Source organism: Mytilus edulis, chromosome 8, assembly GCF_963676685.1.
Source record: "Mytilus edulis chromosome 8, xbMytEdul2.2, whole genome shotgun sequence".
Taxonomy (NCBI): domain Eukaryota; kingdom Metazoa; phylum Mollusca; class Bivalvia; order Mytilida; family Mytilidae; genus Mytilus; species Mytilus edulis.
This window is the reverse complement of record NC_092351.1, coordinates 37,626,216-37,651,534: the sequence shown is the minus strand read 5'-3', so window position 1 is coordinate 37,651,534 and position 25,319 is coordinate 37,626,216. Positions and strand designations below refer to the sequence as shown.

The window sequence follows — 25,319 nt, the reverse complement described above, 5'->3', positions numbered from 1 at the left end:
CGATATGGTATCAAACACTTCAAAAGAAATGTATGCTTCGTATGATTTACCTTTTAATAAATTTACAATTTGAAAAAGTCCACCCTTATTGTATCGGTTTAACAGAGCGGTATTTGTATTAAACTGTCTCAACTTGTCTAAATACTATTATTACAAATAAAAATATGTTACAGTAGTTAATTTGGTTAAATATTCTTACCAGAAATTACTATGCATATAACTCAAATATGTGTTTTCCTTATATCATGCTCATTGCAACTTGCTAAAAATATATATGAAAAGTAATCTTCTTACGTCATAATTTACCTGTCAAAATACAGGTACCTGTACAAAATCCGTTTGAAAATTTTCGTCTATTTGAAAGGATGTTATCGTAAAATAAAACAAGATAACTTATACTTGAAAACGGTTTTGTCAATATTGCAAGCACAAAAATAATAAATCAGGCCAATTTACTTGTTCATAGAGTTTTTCGTTTCTCGTTTTTTAAAATATAAATTAGACCGTTGGTTTTACAAGACTCATTTTGGGGCCATTTATAACTTGCTGTTCGGTGTGAGCCAATTCAATGCCATACGTGTTGAAGCCCGTAATAGCCTTTTTTTAAATTACAGAAGGCAGATTGCTGTTCGATATTTTAATGACACAAACAAGATGTTTTCCATATTTCGATTGACTAACAATTTTATTTTGAATCATGGCATTGCATTTCGATGATTCAAATGGTTTGTACAGTTATCTTGTGTTAGCATATTCAGAAATTTTGCAAAAAAAGAAATATCTACAAAAAAAAATGAATTTTCGGATCGTGAAAGATCGCGATCCGCTTTTTGAAGTACGTGATAGATCTGAAGATAAGAAAATGTTCAAATCATTATTAGACTGTAAGATAACTTATTTTTTTGAAATTAGTAAATAACTATTGGATTTGCATACCTCGTTTCAGTTCTCTTTTGTTGGCGAATAATGCTATAAACATTCAATGCCATTGTATCTGATTATCTTATGATACCACACCGAATAGGTGTTTTATAGCAATATTAGTTTTTTGTCCATCCTTCAAGTTTTGATTTCTTACACAAATTAAGATTGATGACATAACGTGATCGGTAAAATAAACTCAGCATAGATACTAGTCTGGAAATTTTGTATTTGCATCAGACGCTCGTTTCGTTTACAAAAAACTCATCAGAGACGCAAAATAGGCCAAGCAAAGTGCGCAGTTGAAGAGCATTGAGTACCAAACATTCTTAAAATTCCTAAAATTATTTCTGAGGTAGAAAAGCCTTAGTATTTCAAAAAAATCAAAGCTGTGTATGTTGAAACCGTATTTTCCGGAACTGTATTGCCTTATCCATAATTGTTGTGATTATTTTATGTATCAGCCTCTTTTTGTGTTTGAATCCAAAGTAAAAGAATGTAATTTGAAAGCTTTTTGTTTGATTATTTAATACTTGCCTTTAGTCCCAAAACCTAAGTCAGTTATATATCATGTTGGATGACCCTGGCAGGGCTGTTGATATTCTCTGGGAATAAAACTCCACTATCAGTGCACGTGGCATCGACCAAGTGATTGTAAATAAACTCGTCATAGATACTAGGATTAGAAATTACAGTTCAAGCTTTGCATCATACACAATTGACTGCGAAGTACGTTGATTGTTAATTTCCCCACTAAATTGAAATAACATTAACGTAAATCTGTAGTGAACAGACTTATAAACAAGTTTTAGCTTTCTAAAAAGCTATGGACTGCTTCGCTCTACACTAATTTAAGGTTAAATGTGTGCATGTGGTTGTTAAATTAGTATTGGAAATGTGGTATTTTTAGATATTGATTGATATAAAATGGATGTACTTTAAGAGTGTGCGTTATACACCCATGCTTTTAAAAAATTTGAATTTCTTGTTGAAAATGAAAACAATTATAAATTTAGACACGACTCTTCAGGTGTGCCTTTTGGGATGTGTGCCTATATTGTCAGAAGTTATAAAATACAGATAATGCAATTTTGTAACATTGTATAGGAACGTTGTTTAGCAAGGCAAATTGCAGAGTAACAAAGCAATTAAACACGTATCAATAATTGATATTTCAATATTGAATGTATATCTGTGAAATGTATGCATAATAAAACGAACAAGAATTAATGACAGTTGATCTGAACTGAAATACAGATAGTTAATTTGCCGGCAAATGTCTTATTCTGGACGAGAACAGTCTGTAATTCTTTATCTCATTAAGCCAATAGCTGTTGTTGTATCTCAGCCTCCTTATAATGCAACCAATCAGAATCTATACGTGATAAGTAATTTATTCAAGATGGCGTGTATTTCGACTGAAACTAATAGCTCCGCACCGTGATGCGAAGCAAAATTAATAGGGAGTGTGTCTATGTGACATACATACTGCTACCGCTTGTATATAAAGTTATAAAGGGACATAACTGAAGAACAGTAAAAGTGACACTAAGCATTGTGCATAAGTGTATTAACATTTGGTTGAGGCTGAATTAATAAAAAGAACGGAAAAGAAAAATTCAGCAATTTTTCATTTGTAACTAGCATAACTCTAGAACGGTAAGAGTGATACCACCAAATACTAACTTGATCTTTATTTTGTGATAATAAGCATTGTGCATTTTTGCATTTGTTTTCGAAAAAGTTATACAACGCATTAAACCTGGAAGTAATACAGGTAATACATGTGGAAAATTGTGGAAGGTATTTACATTTGATTGATTTTTTTTAAAACTTAATCATCTATGTATATGTAACTACCACAAGCTTGAACATGTTATTTAGATACATGTGTAAGAAAAACGATATTATCTCTGAGTGTTAATACTTAATATGCATTTGAACAATTCGAGTTATCTCTCGTTATACAGCTGACAAACTCAAACTAACTAACTGCTAACTGTTTAATAAATCATTCCAATCAGTATGTTTTTCTTCTTCAAAAGGTATGTTAATTGGTGGACACATGTATACATTCCCGATTTTATTATATTTTCTGCTTTTCATAATTTTGAAGTTGTAATCTGTGATCACTTTATCTATGAACTATAATTGTTCCATAGTTATATGTCTTACATATTTAACTAGATTATCCATGTATGCAAGCATTGAAATGTAAAACTGGTATTCATAAATAAAGATTTTAACATAAATTATTAACCTATAACATTATTTTAAAAAACAGTACTTTTATATTTATATAGTATGTGAAATTGATAGTAGTCTTGTTTTTTTTTTAATGCGTAAATAATCTCTGTCGTCTTTTATATCACGCTTGCTAAAACTGTGAATTTATTTTAATCCTTAGACTACGTTTTCCACAACATAAGTCTTGGCTTCCTAATTTGTAAGCAAAAATATTTACGTTGTTCAAATTACCAATTGCAGATCGTAAAATGTCGAAGCGAGAACACTAGAAAAGTATATCTTCTTCCGGAAAAGGTGACAAAATCAATGGTTTCAACTGTTTCATATGTGTTCTCGTATGAATACTGAATAACCAGAAGAACGGCCACACGAAAAAAAAAAAAAAAAAAATACTGAAACGGTTCACTTTCGATCAAAAATCCGGAAATGACAGACATATCACGTATCATGATAACAATGTTAAAACTGTAAACTAGTGTTGTTTAAAATATAAATTCAAGTTCTTCGTGTATATATTGTCAATATTTCATTTTGTTACTTCAAAAAAACATTTGGTGTAGAAAATTCAGGGGAGGCAGTCCCCTGCCTCATAGGTAGTTACGGCCCTGGTTTGATTACGTCGCTGAAAGGTATTTCAAATTAACAATCGAAATTTCTAAATCGCTCTGTTAATCTGTAGTATTTGAAAATTACAAGCAACACAAATAAATATTCAATTTGCATTGTTGTCAATATTTGTGAACACAATTAAATTAGAAGCCTTTAACAATAACGTTTAGAAATATTCTTCTTTTTTGTATAATGCTAAACAAAAAGGTAATTTTAGTTTGTTTAACTCGTGCGTAATGTTTACATTCTCCCAAAATCTAATTATTTCCAACAACATGGTTCTAAGGCACGACTGGTCATCTCATTAAACGAAAATTTTCAAATCATAGTACATTTTTCGTGTGAATTTGTAGAGATAACATTTGAATGATTCCACAGGAAGAACTGGTCTAGTGTAAATCGTGTCCCTTAGATTTTACATGAGGACATTTGTTCCCCCCCTAAGGGAATCTATGCATTTTACAATAGGAAAAGGGTGCTGGGATGAAACATTATATTTAAAAAAAAAAAGCTATTTTCGTTGAGATTTTTTTGGTTAAAATATACAAATGGGATAAGGCAATATTTGTTTTGGGGGGGGGGGGGGGGGGATGGACGTAATAAAATGAAAATGCTATTATAACGAATTATTTTTTATTTAAGATCTTGGTCATGCGCTTTATTTTATACGTTATTCCTCAGTATAAAACAATAATCTTTGGGTCCGAGATAACTTTATTGCCTCAAAGTTATAAAATCCAACAGGGCAGTTCCTCACATGATTATTATTAAACCATTTTCTACCTTGATTGGCAAGAATGAATAAAGGGATATACTAAAAAAGACATTTGAGAAAAAAAAGTTCACTTGAAAAGATATTCTGTAATGTATTGCTCATTTTTGTTTTTCAAGGCCTTTCCTATCCTTTTTGTTTATGTTTTCATTATCGTACACTTATTAGTATATTAGTATGATTATTTTTTAATGTATATTTTAATAACTATATTAAAATCAGTTTTGTTGGTGCTGAATCACCCATACCTCCCATTAGAATACACAAGACTCTATTACTGAATATAACTGACTCCCCCCCCCCCCCCCCAAAACAAACATTTTAAAAACATTTAAATAAATAGCAGTTTTAACGACATATATACATATATAAAAAATGTATACAAAATATCGCGTTTTCTTGTTGTTAGGAGTGGTTCCTAATATTTTTTATTGAATACTGTCGAATAAATGTTGGGAAAACGAAGAAATTAAACTGTCTTAAACGACATCTTAGCTCTTTATCCATTTTTATTAAAAAATATATATCAATTTATCGAAGTTGCTTTACATTTATACATGTATTAACATTATTAAAATCAGAATATATGAAACATTGGTTATGGTTAACGAGTTTTTGTGTTAGACCTTTCTTGTCACCTTTGAGTTGTTTATGAAGTGACCAAATTTCATTTCTCTGTGACTTTCAAAATTCAATCTTTATTATTTGTGTACAAATAAGTAAAGGAAAAGGTCAGTCTGCTTTGTTTGAACTACAAGAACTAGCTAAGGTCATATGCACTGCTGACATATTAGTCTGTGTGGCATATAAATCGACGCAAAACATCTCCATAATACAGTGCAAGGGCTGTATAGCCAGTCAAGGTCGTTCAAAACTTCCGTTTGTGTCATAATACAGTGATCTGTTGATCTCTCACAGATATATGTAGAGTCGTGGTTTTTAAAGTCCAGCGCTGGGGTGTAAAGTCTCGCGCTGTAGATCTAAAGTCTAGCCCTGAGGTGTAAAGTCTTGTGCTGTAGATCTAGTCCAGCGCTGCCTAGATATGTTTAGTCCAGAGTTGGAGATTTAAATATTAAAGTTGTGTCCTCTCAATCCCTCAATCCAAATAATCAAATGTTAATATCGTGGTGAAATGCATAGAATACTCGCCCATGAATGTTTCATTAAAAAAAAATCCAACATCACTCAGTCAAATGCAAACCAAATACGCAGAATTTTTTTTAACAACGACTTAAGAAAATAAAACATGTGTCTTTTTAATAAATGGATAAGGGAGATAAATCGAACGCATATTCGACATGTAAATAAACGAAACTCAACGTAAGGTTACGCAACATTCTACAACACAAAGCCAATTGGAATGCTCATGTTTAACCACAACAATACAGTACAAGGTTACAAAATGAATATTGGATTGATTACAGTTGTCTTTAGAACACACGCTGCAATATCGCTAGAAACTTTTACTGCATAAAATTACAGCTACCTAACGGTTTCGACCGTTCGTAAGATATTGAAAAACCTCTATTAAGCTTTTGCTAAATTGATAATACTGTACATGAACAAGCATAATAAGTTTATCAATGTTTTATTTCCTGGTCCGCTTTATTGTAATATTTTTGTTGACTTTGATTTGTTCATCTTAAAGACGTTTTATCTAAGACTCATAAGAGAGCGTCGTAATCATTTTGTTTTGTATTTCGGTCATACTGAATATAACATCAAGGTTTTCTAACATAAGTGAGCACGTTTGCCGATCTTAGACAAATATTATATATATTATAAATATGCTGGTGGATATTTCGTCTCATTTTGTTCCAAAGGTATTATCAGCCAAGTAGTAAAACAACTTTGCGACAACCTTATAGATTCGGCTTTTCATCTGTAAATTTGCTGTTCCTCCAATATTAAAATTTATTCGAAACACAGTTTTTTCTACATCCTTACTTAGATTTGCCCTAGGGTTGTATTTTAACTTTTGGTTTTCCGGCATGCTTTTAATCTTGCATATCCATGCCCGGCATGCATATGCACGATTAAATGCATTGAAAACCAAAAGTCAAAATGGAGAAATATAAATCATGCTTTGTTAGAAAATCTACTGATTATATCAAGTTATATATAACATATTCTGATTCACTATGGACTATATGAAAGCGTCAAAAAACGTTTTTTTTTATTGTATGCAGATGTAGTACCTTGATCTAGCTTGCAGCAGGAACATACTGTTTCCTGCTTGCAGCTGCTTTATAAAAAGCATATACATTGATATTGGTTGCGTTTGTTTTCTTATCTTTATAAATGTTATGTAAAAATGTAGTTCTATCAATATATTCCATCGTTTTTTTCTGTTTAAGCATCTTACCAAATTTATTGATGTGAAGAAGAGATGTTGGTTTATAACTTGTAAGACATGAATACATGCTCATACTGTTTCGAGGCAAGTGTCTTTAAATGAGCGAGCTTTCAGAGATAATTGTCATTGTTTTGGTTGCTTTATACATGTACCGTTGCTGATTTACGAAAGAAATATAGATTTGTTTTCATCTTTTCACAAGCCAAAGGTATAGTTCATTAGAAAGTTCAAAAAAATTCTGTATGTTTTCTTAATAAATAATGTCAGATCACTAATATTAATGAAAATATATTGCTCAAGTTGGAAGTTTTTAATCAAAATATGAACGAATAGGGCGTTAAAAGTATAAAGTTGCAAACGAATCAATGCCATACTCCTGAATTCCTCGCATTCTGCAACTGACCGCGGTCATTGGTAAGTGTAAAGTAAGAATTCAGTACTACAGTAATTGACAATAAAACAAACATACCAACTCATATTTTATTTCAAACAACTTCTTCGATGTCGCTTCTAAAACATTTTACAAGAGAGTTTTGAAAATATGTAAAAGCATGACTTTGAGCATAAAACTAATAAAACTGAATGACTGATATACAAAAGAGATAACATTTAAATTACGCTTATAACAATAGTACTTTGTTTGTTTTGTAAACAATAACTAAAAGAACAGTTTTAATATTGCTGTTAATTCCTTGTTAATGTACAAAAAAACCATTTCAAATATGAAATAAGTCTTCAGACATTGGTTTTTGATGGATGCATTGTTAAAACTGAACAGTTTTGTAAAAATAATCAAAACTATTTTATTTCTTACTTCAAATGACTATTATTTTTATTTTGGCCTAAACTTATTGCATTATATTAAACGAGTTTCAAAAATTTGACAAATTATTCTGGATCTGTTCAAATAAGGAATTTCTTATACACATAACTTGTATCATTATGAAAGTTTGATATGTAAACTTTTTAAAAAATATTTTATTCGCATATGATAAAACACATTCTTCGGGCATGCAGAGTATTACAGATTGTTCATATTTATAAATAATTTTCAATGAAACGTGATTCATCATATTTACTACAATTTACATGTCAAACAACTTTCCTGTATTTTAATGACTTGATGAAATACAAAAACACCTTTGACAGAGTTGGTTAAACTGTTTTGAACAGTTCAATACACAAAAAGACCTTAATGAAAAGTGGCAATCATCCACATCTCCTGACTGTTATACGAATGAAAAGCTCAATTGCATTGATTTTATTCGAACAAGTGAATATTTTAATATGCTATACTGATCATATGCTTGGATATCCCCTTTAACAAATCCGGTCAGTCCACCTGGTGTGAGCTTAATTTAAAAAAAACTTAAATAAGAATGGATGAAAATGTTTAGCTTATTATAAGTTAAGTGTGCTGCTTGATAGTCGTTTTGGTAAATTAGAAAAGTCATTAACGTCCGATATCAAAACAAAGATAAAATTATGATGACTTTTTACTGCAACTTTCAATCTTTCTTCCAAAAAGAAAAAAAAAAGATCATTTTAACCTTTTTTGTTTTATATTTGCACATCCTTGAAAAAAAGAATATGTTTTATTAAAAAAAAGCATCAGGTATAGCAATTACTTATTTTTGTTCAACACAGAGGGTAATATGTTAATGTTGAATTACAAAATGATAAAAAAAAAATAATAAAAGTATTAAAAACATAAAAATCTCCTGTATGGTATTGGAATGTATAAATGATTATCTAATGAAAATTGGTGAACATTTATAAATCTCATACAACTACATCAGATCTTCTTCCATAATTACTCTCTGTCATAATGATGTATTGTAGGACAACTAAAATAGAGACACTATCATTTGTAGTAAGGCAAATTAAAATAGAGTCATTATCATTTATAGTGGGACAACTAAAATAGAAAAGGTACAATGTAATAAAGTATGAGATGTCAAACATCACTATTTACAGGATGCCCTTAAATAAGTTAATAAATGACAATGAAAATAAATGGAGATATTTAAATACTTTACTGACCTTGACATTTCGTTATCCCAAATTACTTTATAATATTTTTGCAATGTTAAAAGTATATAATATTAGATAATTATCACAATAACCTTAGAAAGACACATTTATACCATACAAGGTTACATTGATGTTGGGAATATAAAAAAGATCAAGTTAATATTCTTAAAACATATAAAATAACAATGTATTGATGATAACCTTTAATTTCTCCAGGACAAATCAGAAGTCCTTCAAGATAGGTTACAAATCGTATAAGCATGACAAAGTAAAATGAAAAGTGCTGCATAATCCCTAAGATATATGTAAGACAATTTGGAGGAACCTGTCTACATATTTGTAAATACATTTTTGACACGATAAAATATCATTGATGTTTTTGTTTACACTTTCCTGAACACTATGAGCAAAATCCTGATAATCCTTACTGGTATATTTTCATGTTTAATTGGTCATTATCACTTGATCAATTAAAAGTTAATTCTGAAAATATTTGTTTATGATTTCAGAAATAAAACTATTCCAAAACTCTATCATCCTTTGAAACGCTACTGATCTATCTTGAACAGCTTATTTTGTTATTCATACATGCCTTGATGGCAGTCTGATGACTAAGTCAGAATAAGGATTACTATTCCAAATAAAACCCAAAGATTTAAATCCTAAGTAAAACACAGAGATTCGAATCCCAAGTAAAACCTAAAGATTAAAATCCCAAGTAAAACCTAATACATCACAATTATTTCTTTCATTTACACTTCTATCATAAAACTGAAAAGAAGTTCCAACACAATATAAAAACTGCAATGTTATCAAAGCCGTTATCAAACATTTGAGTCTTTTTGTAAGAATTTTTCATACTCCATGCTGTTGGAAAGAAGTGTTGGCTGTGTATTTGAAGATGTGGCAATATGACTTTCTACTTCTCCTTCGTCATCTATAAGACATATTTTACTCATATCTTCTCCTTCTCTTATCTGATGTCTTTGCAAGCGTGGCATTGTGGTAATGACAAAACGCTGAAAAATAGTTAAACAATATAAGCAATATTGTTTTTCAATACAAACTAACTTGGAAGTCGAAGTATTCTAAATGGGTAATCATCCAAAAGAGATTCTGACTTTACTTCATTTTTCTTGATTTCATACTTTTGTAAGTGACTATGATCTCATAAATTATTGACAACTTGATATTTTTTTTCATAAAAGAATAAAGAAAAGGTTTCATTCGCTTATGAATCTTCCAAATTAATAGAATGTTTTACATAATGTAGAAGAAATTATAAAAGAACAAAATAATGATAGATCATATACTTTTATAAAATAAGCTAAGAAGAAAAACAAGCATACTTCTCTCAATGTTCCTGGTGTCTGGAGAAGTCTAACGATGAAAACTATTGGCACCCATATCACTGAACTTAAGGCCAATATCCAACCAACTCCAATAGCCCATGAAGGATACTGATAAGTGAAGCTCTTTCTCTTGTAGTCCAATTCAGAATAACTTATAGCTCCAACTATAAATATAATCTGAAATAAAATGAAGATTTTTTATTGTTAAATCATGTTTGCATGCTTCTTAATGCAAAATTCAGTTGTTATAAACTGTCTGCTGGTTTTGTTAGTATCTTTGTGTTATTGTATTTATTTTGTGCTGGTTTTTTATTTCTTTGGAAAGATTCATTTGGTTCGTAATAAGACAAGAAAGTTAGATTTTATGTTGACGGAAAATAATTAGTTTTGGTTTTTTTTTTTTATTGTTTCTTGCCTGGGTAAGAATGAGCATTATATAATTTCTGGTGTTAGTATTGGCCTAGAAAGGTTTTGATTATATTGTGTTTTGCTGTGGGATAGATCTTTACCCCTAATATCTTTTATTCATATAAACAAATGTTATGACTACTATTTTTCAGGCTTATAATTTACATTGTCTTATCGGGGCCTATTATAGCTGACTATGCGGTATGGGCTTTGCTCATTGTTGAAGGCCGTACGGTGACCAATAGTTGTTAATGTCTGTGTCAATTTGGTCTTTTGTGGATAGTTGTCTCATTGGCAATCATACCACATCTTCTTTTATTTTACAATAAAACAATAATGTGCATTCACCAAATACCTACAAACATTTCTGTTAAAACAATAGAAAATATCATCTACAATATATCCAACCCTCTTAACATCTACAGAATAATTAATTGCATATTTACCATACTGAAAAGGGGAGTGAAGATCGCCCACATGTACTTCATAACTTTCATTAGTCGACTCATGAAGGGAGACAATTTGTATCCAAACATCATTTGAAGGTTGTCATAGAAACGATTAACACCTATAAGAACAAGAAAATGAACCCAATAAACAGACGCAGATAAAACATAAAATTCAATTACAAAGATCAAATGAAATCGTTACGTCACGTCAGCATGTTTTATCATTCAGAAAATATTGGCAACATTTTGTTTTCTAATAATGACATGATTATAAAAATTACTTTCATGTATAAATATATTTTTGGAAAAAGGTTACTGATGAATCATTGGCACAGATCAGCATATATCAATCTTCATAAAATGTCAGGTTGAAAAAATAAAAATTTGAAGTTTATCTTCTCAAAAATGACAAACATATATGTATAAGATAACTTAAAGTGAACGATTATCAAATGGGAATTTTCTCTCATTTTTCGGAACAATATTAATTACAATTTACACTTAAATTGCAACCTACTAACGTGACGTATTGAGCATGCTTTTATACAAACCAAAGGAATATATGATTTAAAGACAATATTAAACAGAAAGGTCAAGTTAATTTTAGAAATATCTTTGGTGTCATTCGGTAAAACAACAGAGGACCCAGTCCATCAGGAAATATCATTTTTTTTATGACAAATTTATTTTCATCTGAAAATATGGGAAATCACATCTCCCTGGGAAAAACTCTTTATGTATGACCACGTCTTATATTATTTAATGAATATGTTTATGAATGAATTTAAAGGTTTGACCAGTTGAAATTATTCTACACAAACATTTATACAATACCGAAATAAAAGGTGTTTATTGCCGTAAATTTTTGTATGATGTTAATTTCAAAGGTTTGAATTCTAGTATATTTGTAACATACTCTTTTATTCTTGACTATTTCAGTATAAAATAAATTCTGATTTAATGTTCATCTTGGTAATCCAGTAAGCAAATATTTCAATGGAGATCTCGGATATTAAATTTGGCGCATTGCAAAATACAAAGATTACATAGGCAAGGGATATACACATTATATTTGGAAAAAAATAATGTGCATGCATGCAACATTCAAGACTCATTATTTACCAATCTAATAATTTACTAGTTACAATGTTAATTCTTATTCTATTTAAAATTTGTGCTCTCTCGTAGTCTCTCATTCTCTCTAAAAATATGAATATTGCTAAAAAAATGTGTATATAATACACTAAAGAAGAAACACAATTGTGATTATAGATATATATTTGCGTTGTACTTTAAACAAATAAACTTTTTAAATTACCCTTTGAATAAAATATTTTGAAAAAAAAATGAAATCGGACTTTTGACAGCATGAAAACTGCATAAGAGTAATTTAAATATTGCAAGCAACTCTTGATTTTTGACAAATCTGAAACTTAAAGAAAAGTATATTCAAAATATTTGACCTTGGTTGTAACAGTTTTAAGGCGTTTTCAAAATAAAAAAAATACATCCTGCAATGACAAATTTTGACTGTCCCAAAGTATTTTCATACTATTCATGTTATAGTACAAACAAGAAAAATCTATTTAAAGATAAAAACAATGACTGTATTAAAAAGGATAAAAATCTAACTAAAAACAAAACATAAAATAAAATAAAATAAACAATTATCCAAAATACTATACTTAACAGCAACGTAATATGCATCCAGTGAAGTGTGTAACAAAAGACCCTCACCTCAGAATTAGTTGTGAAAAAAGTTGAGGTCCTCTTCGGTTACTTTGTTTGTAATTAAAAATAACGATCCTCAAAGTATATAATTTTCTTATCTGGATATGTGTCGTGCAATAATATAAAAAGTGATGGTGACAAAATGTGAATATCAATAATTATGTCCAGATTTAAATTCAAAACTATATTCAGTTATTTTTAGGTGGTCAAAATGAAGTAAGATATAAGTTTCAACCAATTTATTCATCAAAGAAGTAAGATTTTTGTCTTATTTCAGGCAAACCTGAACACACAAATGGAAACAATTGAAACATTACACAAGGCAACATCATACCAATGACATACTGGGCAAAATTTATTGGTTGTTGTTTTACATAAGGAAACTTCAAAGGAAACTTACGACAATGTGGCTGACATAACAACTCAACTCAAGACAATGCATTTTTAAAAGGACATTCCTGTTTATGCATCGATCTTGGGTTGTTAAATAGTTGTAACATGGAGAAACAAATACCCTTCAATAAACATGCAGTAATCTTTTTTAAAACTTTTACCATTTCATACTGTGAATAAAAGTAGAACCTACACGTAAAGCGCAATCATTTAGGACGGATGTTGTGACCAGACCAATCATATAATAATTTTCAAAATCTAAATATTGGATGCAGTAAACACTTCTAAAAACAAATTCATTATACTGGGTGATGATCATACTGAAAGGAAACACTTAATATAATGGGTGGACATATTCGTAGGTGTTCAAATATAAACATGTAACTTATTAAAGTCTTGTGAATATATCTGAAAAAAAAAAGCCAAACAGAACCTCGATGTTAGTATAAGCACAAAAAAAAGAAATTGCACCTAACTGTTACTCGTTCAATCTTCTTTCGCTCATATATAGTAATATTCACACATATTATATATTCAAATCATTGTATCCCTTTGGTTCAGGTTAAACATAAAATAAACTGGCGAAATGGGTAACTTTTGAAATGTGGCCGAAAGAGGAATGCCTTAGCTAGATATAATTTTTGAGTCCCATCTTCAAATGGTGAAAAGCTCTTTGGAATATTAAATTCCTGCAAATGGAGTCTAGTCGTCTACAAAGAGGGGATTGATTTTTATGATAATACACAAATGATAATGTAGACTCGGATGCATAATATGTTCTTCAAAAATTATATCTTTTTACTGAACCAAAGGGATGTAGAGGGCAAATAAATCACACATTATTCAATACTTACTGTAAAACTGGTTAATTACCTTGGGAAAGGGGGCGGCGGGCGAAATGGGTATATTTGAAGAAGGAGGAAAATAAATGTTGCCGCCTTTTAAAGAGATCCTTCAAGTTGGATGCCAAATGTTGTGAATGTTTAGAAGAAAAAATCATTGAAAAAAAAATTCAAATTATCTGGGTATGGGGAATTTTGGAATGTAAGAAGGATCCCTTTCTCAGGAAACATACCGTAGATGTAAGCTACCACCACACACTCGAAGAATGTCATTACAAGAACAATTCTGCTGGCCGCATAGTAGTCGAATAACTGAAATACATACATTCCGCCCTAATAGGACGGAATAATCCTTTAGTCAAAGAAAAGCATTATCTTATTCAAGAAAAGGCAACATTACATGCTTTGTTAAGAGAAAGGGGATGTTTTCAAATAATAAAAATTTGAAGGAGTTAAAAAAAAGTGTTCTGAAATCAAATATATGGGATTGTATTTACCATTAAATCAGATCAAATTAAATAATATTAATAGCGATTTATAATGTCACTTTATTGAAGTTACATAGTACTTCAAGAAAGGATTATATTTGATACTTAATTTTATTTCTAAATAGCGTAAAGTTTTATTTTAGGAATCAAGGAAAGAAACGGGGTATTAAAATGTGCCTTTCCTCCCTTTAAATAACTACTGCATACTGTTACAAATATATAACATCAGCATATAGTAATGATATTTAAACATGCAATAAAAGAGAACAATATTAGAATATAGCATTGAAGGATTTGTCCTTTGAATGACTTAAGTTTTCTTTGATCATCCTGTTAAATCATTGATTTTTTAAATTGGTCTTTTCCATCATCTATTCATGATAAAAGTGACGAATTCTAAGCAGGTGTGTCGTCTGCATGCATAATCAGCATGACTTAATTGTATGCAACATCTTATATAGATCAGTAATATCGATCAAAAATGTGTAATAAATATCCATTCAAATGATGATTTCATACAGTCATACTTCCATTCGTTTAATTATGTGGGATTTTATATTACATGGCATTTTAACCTGTATTTATGGATGTAACATGAAAGTCGCCCATTTGCTGCAGATATGTAAACCTTCCATTTAGATTAATGATTTATGAATCCTGTCTGCAGGAGGGAGGAACTATTGCAATGAATATACTGTCAATTGACGTTATATTTACCTCTGTAACCATGGATAACCCAATAAAAAAGCAGAAGATGCAAACGCATCCAATGAAAATTTCCCTCCTTTTTCCTCTCCTCAGCTGATTAGGGAAGTAGTCGACAATTGCTGTTACAAAACCTTCTACCCCTACAAACTGAAGAAAATATTTCGTATATTAGCACCCTATTTAATACGATTCAGTTTCATTCATTGAGAGAATAAATCTTGTGCAATTATAGCAAATTTAATAACATTAACTATCTTAAGAAAAAAAAAAATTAAAAATGCAATTCGATCATCAAAAAACGTACAGTTCATCAACTACTTTGCAACACTACACTCTTAATTAATTTTGGTAAACATTGTTTTAAATTACCAACTTAATCAAGACTTTTAACAAGAAGGCAAAGCAATATCTATTTTCCTTTCTTGTATTTTGTTTCAGAACTAGGTATGAATTGGAACACTCATTGTTGATATAAAGTTAATTACCTGACTATCAAGTCCAAGAAGTAAAATCATCACGAAGAACAAGACTGACCAGAATGGAGCGGCAGGCATCTGTGCAACAGCTTCTGGATATGCAATGAATGCCAATCCAGGACCTTTAATAAAATAATGTATAACTATTACAATCTATACAAGAAGTCATCAGTCATTTATATTTCAGTTTCCAATTCTGTACTTTCGTGACAAAAAAAATTGGAAACATTGGGCCTTGGCCTCATGTTACACATACAAAAAGACAATTTTTACAATTGACAGCTGTTGAAAAAGTGGGATAATTCACAGAGAATCTTTATACACAAATCATTTGAACGCACCCGTTTGTGCGTTCATTGGGACCGTTTGAAACTGTTGTTGATTCCAGCCCCACTGATGATTCATTTGAAGTCTAAACGTGTCTGTCGTACTTATCTATGTCCTTGGTATTTACGATGATGTATGTTTTACACCAATAATCTATGGAAAATAATTTAATAAACAAAATAAGCACATATCATAATTTCTTTCTGAAATTTGTTCATTTCTACTTTCTTATCAATATTATACATTTTTTTATTTATTTTCTTCAGCGTACAATCGTGGTGGTACGGTTCTGTATCGATTATAGAAAACATAACAAACAAAACAGGAATGAGTTGCCATTCACTTTTTATAACCATGAACTTTTTGTTTGTTTGCTACATTCTATTTATTGTTCATTATAGCTAGCAGAAATTAAAACTACAAACTGTTTACACATTGGACAGCATTTATAACGACCGATAAATGATCATATGATTTACTACGTTGCCCTGTAATTGTATAAATGTATAACCTACTGATAATGAATAACATTTTAAAGCTTATTATCAACACATATGCGTACCAGATTCAGCGACATCAGCAATTGAAACTCCTTGTCGTTTAGCCATGAATCCGAGTACAGAAAATATGACTAGACCAGCCAACAAGGAAGTAAAACTGTTGATTACGGAAAATATAATCGAATCCCTGAAAGTAAAACAAATGAATGCAAATCAGAATGCAATGCTAAATTTTGGTTTGGAAATCGAAAGTATTCCACATTTTTGTTTATGCTGAACAACATCATAGGATTACCTGAAGTATTGATTGCTTCTGAAAATGTGATAAATAATACTTATGGAAGAAAACCAAAAGTTCGTGTTTTTTAGGTGAATATTATAATGAGCTTTAAATTATTGATGAAGATATCCGTGTGTAGGAAAAAAGACTAAATGCAGAATGAATATACAAATAATGATATCATAAAAACAAGCTATTACAAGTTGTAGTGAAGTTGATCGTCCTTAGTGTTTTACTTTGAGTGGTGATTAAAGCAGGGTCAGAAAGTACTACAATTTACACATTATCAGGCAGAGTAACTCTTTATCAATACTTAGTTTTCCCATTTAATATGATAAATAGTTTTAGAATTGATTTTTTCTTGCTTGGGGAAAAAATATCGATAATGTTCCATTATAAAATTGCCAAAGCAGTACGCAGTTTTTGTAAGCTCCTATTGTAAGATAATTGACAAACTACACATTCCTTTTAAGTGAACATAATAAACTATTGAATACCAAGAATAAAGCTCCATATATACCTACTTCAGTTGTATAACAAAACATAATTCTATCTCTATAAATCGCAAATGAAATGCAACAATAAGCTGGATAAAGACCCCACGAGCAGAAACAAAAGACTGTACATATTTACTTAAGTACAAGAGATATCATTCATGAAGAAAAATTAGAGGGTTTAATTTTTAAACAGATTGTAAAGTATTTCACATGATCACACAAAAGCAAGTGATAAGGTATGAATTTGAAAATACTAAGCAATTATAACTTCCTTCCTTAATCTTTACTACAAATCATCATCAGATATTGCAAGTCCGTCTGACAAATATACACACGACTAAGAAACTTAACAAATGTTCATAAACTTACAATGTTTACAGCACAATTGAAAATAAATCACGTTAATTGCATTCAAGACACAATACAGTATATGAAAAATAAGTCGGGGCACAAAACAAGATTGACTAGCAGTGCTTAAAATTTAAAATATAAGAACTTTTGGTCTTTTAATAAATAAATTTATAAAAAAACATTAGAGAATAACTTTGGTTCTTCATTTGTTTTAACAGTTATCACAGGATTTAAAACTGCACAAACCTGAAAGCATTGTGGTGGAATTTGTTGTAACTCCCTAAGGCTGTAAGAGTCCCAAGAGCCAATGAATATGTGAATACAATCTGTGTTCCTGCATCCACCCACACCTGAAATTCAAGAAAGTGTATAAAGATAAGTAAAAAGCATGTTATTACTAGTCTTGTGTTAGACTGTTTCTGTGAAAACAATTTATCGTGTCTTATCAAATTGAAAATTAACTGTTGTCTTTTTGAATGTTGCTTTTGTTTTCACTGAACAGAACAGGAGCAAATGTGGTGTAATTTCTCATGCTATATATCAAAGTTACGGTTTTAATGGGTTTTTTTACTACTATTTTTACTGAATTCGTGCATTGACGTATATTAAGTACATTAATTCATACCTGTGGATCGCGTAATTTTGACCAATCAGGAAGTAAATAATATTTCAATCCCAATTCTGCACCATCTAGTGTGACCCCTCTGATTAACAATATCAACATGAATATGTAAGGACTAGTAGCGGTGAAATACATAACCTACAATCAATATAAAAAACTGGATAAAGTTAACTGATAAATACCTAGACATAGGTCACATTTTCATGCTTTTCAAAAAAATCCATTTTTATTAAATTATAAGAAACTAAAATCAGAAATGTTTATTGTTTGAAGATTAATTTTTACAAATGAAAAATTACACATTTATCAAGTAAAAGTTAAAAAAAAATTAAACATAATCAAATAATCATCATCTTTTAACTTTAATTTTCGCTTTTAGACAAAGCAATCTTTATTTTTATTGTACTTAAATAAAGGTGGTGATGACATCCAACGTTGGCCTTATCCTGTATTAACAAATAAAAAAGGCAGTTAACATTAAACAAATATGATAGGCAATGTTTTACGTGAATTTGGGGTAACGTTCTCAGAATCAAGGAAAAGCTCTGCATCTCGTATTTCTTCGTTTTTTTCATGAAGTTGTTTTTCACATGTTTTGAAATAAGTGCTGTGTAATTTATTTTCTTGAATACACTAACAGTAGAAGCACATGGGTAACATCCGACTGTATATTTACAAACATGTCACGCTTTTATCCCTTTAACTAGTAATACAATACAGCTTTCAATGGCTTAATTTCTGTTGACGATTTTTCAACTGATGAGTTGTCTCGTATACCCTTTCCCTATGTAGGTAATACCGATTTTTACCATGAATGCTGGATTAAAAACGTAAGATATACAAATTGCTAACTTCACAGTATAGCAGAACTATTCCCTGAGTTCCTTTACCGACTGCAAATTCACGTGTAACATATGCCTTATACATGATAAAACATATTTAATCTAACCCATATTCATGCTCCCCAAAAAAATATTGCAAAAAAAATATAAACAGATTCTGTAAATTCTAATGTGTGGGTAGAATCCCCATTTCAGAGGAATCGCCACATAAATCACCTTGCCGGAAGATTTAATGCCCTTCCAAATGCAGAAATACACGATGATCCAGGCTAGTAAAAGGCAGAGGGCTAGGTCCCACTTGATGGCTCCAGGGTGGTCCACACCGCTGGACAGATTCAGCACTTTTCTCCTGAAGAAATGTATTGCTAAGAATAATATGGTTGATTCCGGATCGTCACATCCGGTCACTACTTTGGAACTTCATGTTCATTCACCTATTATCTACCTCAAGTTTAAGTATGCATCCTAGCATTTATTTATGAATGCTTATGTTTCAAAATTAACAGTACATGTCCCTATAGTACATATATATATAAATAATATGCCTTTTGATTCAAAATATCAAAATATGTACCACCACAATATATTTTACCACAAGGACAATGTGCTGCAATGCCTATTTCTTGCCTGGACATTGATCCTTATCAGTCAAAGTTGATGAGGTCCTTCTGCTGTCTGGAGTATGTTAGTGTTCCAAGGAACATTCAATTTTCAGCTTATTTATTTGTGTGACATAACTATGATGATTTAACTACATTTAAAAGTTAAAATATAACTTGATATTTATATTCCTGACATTTCACAATTTAGATTCTATTTTAAGACTGAACAAAACCAAATACTTGATTAATTCGCTGTTTGTATGATATACATAGTTGTTATTTGATCACCAGTTGTTTTACTATTTCATGGGAATAACGATTTATTAAAAATAAATAAACACCAAAAGTTGCATCTGTTGACTACTTCTTTTTGAACATATCTATCTTTTAAAACATTTAACTCACGGACCAACGAAATGATAATTTCTAAAACGATAAATATTACATCGGTCTTTCTCATTGTAAAAACATATTCATGAATGGTCTTGATGTTTTTATGTACAATTACATATACAATACGAAAGATAAGGTTAGTACATTACACTGGATAAAACGGTTCTTAAATGAAATATGTAGACCGAATGTTCATTTTAACATTAAAAACATTTACTTCTTGAACTTGCTACTTTCGTAAGTGTGTCTAAACTTTAATGTAGATTTAGTTTAAGCCAAATTATTGGCTGAATAAGGCACTTAAACGATTTATGATTTTATTGTTTGTATATTTCGTTTATTTATTCAGAGATATAATACAATTAGTCTCTGGTATAATCAAACCTCAAACTAAAAGATTGGATCAGCAAATTCTTGATAATTCATTTTAAACCGTTATGTTAGGATTTATTTTATATTCACCATGACTAAATCGTAAAACCAATGAATCATAAAGAAATACATAGCCAAGCAAAACAGAACAAAACTCTTAAATATTCAGTAAATTTTGAAAGTAATAACTGTGCATTTTGAACAAACTCTATATATTATTACCTTTAAATATGTAAAAATATAAAGTATTTATATTGAACAATAGATTATAACGCTTTCTGACTATGACATTTTTTAAAGTACATGTCCATTTACCATTTCAAACTAACAATAGGTATGCAGATTACATAGACAATGAAATTACACTCAGCATAGTAACAAGTCGATTTACATGTATAAAATTCAGCTCAACAGTCATTATAGATTAAAATAGTGTGATAACTATTTATTGTATTCATTACTTTGCCATATTTACGATTTAAAAATATAGGTATTAAAGAAATAAAAATATCAACAATTGATACTTTTTATTCGTATGTTTTGACACACATACACATATCTACTAATTCTAAAACCTGTTTTCCTGTGAAACTTTTATGGTTAAACCCTATGATGCAATGCCTTTCGAAGAAAGAAAAAGCTAAGAATACATATAACCTTGCTGAAGATTTCAAATTCATTTCTTTATAAATATATATCTATATATAATCTATATATATTTATAAAAGAGAACAATATATTGAATGTAGGATTATTAAAACTAAAGTCTTAAATATATATACAGGCTTACCTGAAAAATATATTCATGAATATTATAGCTGTAAAAATAATTGTTATAAAGACATTTTTCAGTATAATACATTTTCCATTTCAAAAAAATTCAAATTAAAATTACTTACTCCCAAAATTCTGTGACAGGATCGCATAACTTCTTTGAAAGATTAGATATGACATCCTCAACGTCTGCAGTGACGTTGGCAAGCAGTGAAATTGTGGAATTCACTGACTTTGTCTTGTAAAGATTAGTACAGTTCTCAGAGTTCCATTCATTGTTTCCATGAGACCATGGCAATACAGCAGTAAAGGAAGAAAACAGGTAATAAAGTGACCAGGACAATATTATGTTGTATTCACAGTTGAGTAAGAATACAATGATTGCAGATGCAAATCCTATGCCTGAAATTCAAAAGGAACCAACATGATAATCAACATCATTTTGTATTCTTTCTTATCGTCAGTGAAAGATACGACTAATTTTAAAAGTGTTTTTCAGAATGACAAAATGTAAGACATTTTTCTTCTACTTTTTTTTATAAATCATCTACATATTGTTTTTTTTAATATCTTTATACCCTTAACCAACTCTACTCTTTATAGTACAATATTTCTCATGTTTGTTCGTTTGTTTGCTGTTAGGTTTTACCTCAAACAGTAAAACAAAATATTTAAGATATTGCTTTCTGGTTTAAAACGTGTATAATTCGGAGTTTAGTATGACGTCCATTATCACTGAACTAGTATAAATATTTGTTTATGGGTCAGCTGAAGGCCTCCTCCGGGTGCCGGAGTTTTTCGCTGCATTGAAGACCAATTGGTGGCCTTAGGTTGTTGTCTGCTCTATGGTCGGGTTGGTGTCTCTTTGACACATTCCCCATTTTCATTCTTAATTTTATTTTTTCGCGGTTGTTGATCTCATGAAACCAGCATAGTTTTCTTAATCTGTAATTTTACCAATTGAGTCCTATTTCGGATCGTGACATTTTGACACAGTGTGGATAAGTATGGTAGGAGACGCCTACCTTTTTAAACGCGCCAGTCTAGCCTCGTTTATAATTCACACGATTTCAATAGATTTTGTTACTTTGGTTTGTATCTTCTAATCGATGTATGAGATTTGAACATCAACAAATTACTGTTGCGTAATTCGCCGTTTCAAAATCTAATGCATCCTGGGTAATATTTTCAAAAGCGTACACCAAAGCGTTTTGATTGGTTTAAAACGTTATAAACAATGGAAATTAAACCAATGACGTAACGTTATTTTCACTTTGGGGTACGAACAATGAAATTACCCATGATGCTTTAGATTCTGAAACGGCCAATTACATTCGTCGTCATTTGCAGTTCATCATTATGGAAAATATCATGCATGTTTGTCTGTTTCAACATTGATCCAAGACCTTTTGGATTATATGTCACAAACGATAATTGTAGTACAATGTGCAATAGTATTTGATATTGGAATTGAACTGGTGGTTTTGTCAGGAATATGACAGCTGTTTTCGAATCGTTAGATGTGTTTGAGCTTTTGATTTTGCCATTTTATAAAAGACGTTCACGTTTGGAATTTCACTTGAAGTTCAGCATTTATTTTCTTTTAACTCATTTTGCTGAAAACGCGGATCTAGTATACAAAATTAAAAGCCTTTTATATATTTGAAGAGGTTTTTTTTCTGACAATATTATTAGAACAGAGATAAGAATGTTTTTGGGGATTAGTATGTTAACAATTTACAAAAATATTATCATTTCAGTCAAGTAAAAAGTATCTCGCATCTAACTTTTATATGAACTAATGTGTTTTAACAATTTCAAAACACCATAGGTCCCCATAATTAAAGTACTTTTTTTAAAGTTACATCGGTTAGCAATCTCGTAATATTCGCCTATCAAAAAAAAAAAAACAGAACTGTGTCAAGGGAAACATTTTGATCGTTTACTAATTACATTCTTTTCATGAAAGCTTTAGGCAAATGAGTAACTCTAGTGAGAAGTTTATCTACCTATTAAACCAGGTTTCATCCAACATTTTATACATATGGAAATGCCTGTAACAATTCAGAAATATGAAAGTTGCTTTTCATTCGTTTTATATGTTTGAGCTTTTTATTTTGTCATTTGATAAGGAACTTTCAGTTTTGAATTTTCCTTGTAGTTCGGTATTTTTGCTATTCTCCGTTTAATATATACAGAACATTTACCCTGAAATAATGGAGTAATTTTCCATGCGCTAACACCTCCCTGAGCCATGAACTGTCCTAAACACACTTCCAAGAAGAAACAGGGTATACCACATACCACAACTGCTATGAAGTAGGGAATCAAAAATGCTCCTAAAAAAATAAACATGAAATAAATGTTTAATGCTTCAGAAAAACGTTATTCAAAACCAAAACTGGAACAAAATAATGGAAGAATGTGGAAATATTTATATATGAAATTTGGATTCCAATCTTTGGAGTACAAACAAACAGGTCGCGAAAAGACGATTCTATTGATTAAACTCAGCAAGAAATATGTAAGATTCTTGACTTAGTCGTGGATTCCAAAATTGATGTGACAATTCTAGTTTGCTACAGTTGTTACGAATATTTTTGCTGAACGATTTTTTTATTATGGCTATCTACAGGAGAATTTCATGTAAAAGGTCAAATAAAAAGAAAATTCAAATGTCTTTTAAATTTAACATATGTGTATTATTGTCTGGTAAGATGTCTCCAAAGCTCGACTGAATTTCAAAGTAAAGCGAAAACAATTCATCACACACCTGTCACCACTCTATATTTGGTATTTTATTTTTAAAAAACAACACGAAATATCAAATCTAAAAAAATCTTAAAACTTGTCAATCCGTACATCAAAATATCCTATATTAGGAATCTTAATGTGCCATGAAACAAAACATCCCCAAAATATTTTGTCGAATTGCAGAATATGCTATACAAGTTTGATAACAAATGTGCTTCAAATAAAAGATGAGGGGGAGGACAGGGGGGTACCCTTCTCCCTTCTCCCACCCCTCTTCTCCTTTCTCCTACCCCCGTTCTCCTTTCTCCCATTAGAATAAAACATCTCCTTTTGAGATATTTTTTCTTGAAAATAGAAAAAAAATTTTAAAAGGAGAGATATTTTATTTTTTCTCCTTTCTCCAACTTTTTCTCCTTTCTCCCAGCCTTCCTCTCCTTTCTCCTACCCCCTTTCTGCTTTCTCCCACGCCCTTTCTCCTTTCTCCTACCCCCTTTCTCCCTGTCTCCCTTACCCCTGTCCTCCCCCTCAAAGATAATTGCTTTGCGACGTCAATTTTTTCGGAGAAAATCGATAAATCATTCCTACCTCCTCCGTTACGATAACACAGAAAAGGGAATCTCCACACATTTCCAAGGCCGACAGAAAAACCAACACATGCTAAAAGGAAATCAATCTTCTTCCCCCAAACTTCTCGTTTCTTTAATTTTGGCTTCAATCGATCACTTCCAGACGATGATGTAACTGTAGTATCAGTTGACGTCACTTCCGGATTATCAACTTTTGATGGAAGCTTTTCAGAAATCCAGGTCGTATCTTCTTTTGGTTCGTCCATTTCTAAAAAAACAAACAGACATACAAATTAAGACTGCATTTAAAGTATCTGTTGCTATTTCATACAATGTTTTAAACATTGTTATTGTAACAGTTAAATGTTAATACTAATATTAAAATGGGAGAGACGTCATGATTGCCAGTGAGACAGCTATTCACAAGCTAATTTGTAAGTAAACGGACAAAAAAACGACAACTCTTGCAAGCAATGAAAACTAATGGATATGTAAAACGAAACTCCGGAACTCCGGAAGGTTCAATAGTTGTGAAATGTACATCAATAATATTATTGTGATTTACCAGCAGATGATAGATGATTAATATATATTTTAAATTATGTTAGTGTATATCCGTTCTTGTGTACTTATGCATAATAAACACAAGATAA

The 25,319-nt window shown here is 30.5% G+C and overlaps 1 protein-coding gene across 2 annotated transcripts in view; it reads right to left on the bottom strand.

Annotated features, from left to right (window-relative positions):
- Positions 1-7,371: 7,371 nt before the first annotated feature.
- The window catches only part of LOC139486798 (sodium- and chloride-dependent taurine transporter-like), a 33,261-nt gene continuing 15,313 nt past the window's right edge, over positions 7,372-25,319 (bottom strand). For both annotated transcript variants that reach the window (XM_071271770.1, XM_071271769.1), the window contains exons 2-14: positions 24,686-24,934; positions 23,554-23,685; positions 21,472-21,748; positions 19,422-19,554; positions 18,367-18,501; positions 17,988-18,091; positions 16,676-16,800; positions 15,796-15,908; positions 15,320-15,457; positions 14,348-14,447; positions 11,146-11,267; positions 10,289-10,468; positions 7,372-9,958 (exon numbers count right to left, since the gene is read on the bottom strand). In XM_071271770.1, coding sequence (XP_071127871.1) covers positions 9,764-9,958; positions 10,289-10,468; positions 11,146-11,267; positions 14,348-14,447; positions 15,320-15,457; positions 15,796-15,908; positions 16,676-16,800; positions 17,988-18,091; positions 18,367-18,501; positions 19,422-19,554; positions 21,472-21,748; positions 23,554-23,685; positions 24,686-24,932 — 2,001 coding nt within the window. In that variant the 5' untranslated portion in view covers positions 24,933-24,934 and the 3' untranslated portion in view covers positions 7,372-9,763. The remainder of the gene's footprint in view (positions 9,959-10,288; positions 10,469-11,145; positions 11,268-14,347; positions 14,448-15,319; positions 15,458-15,795; positions 15,909-16,675; positions 16,801-17,987; positions 18,092-18,366; positions 18,502-19,421; positions 19,555-21,471; positions 21,749-23,553; positions 23,686-24,685; positions 24,935-25,319) is intronic.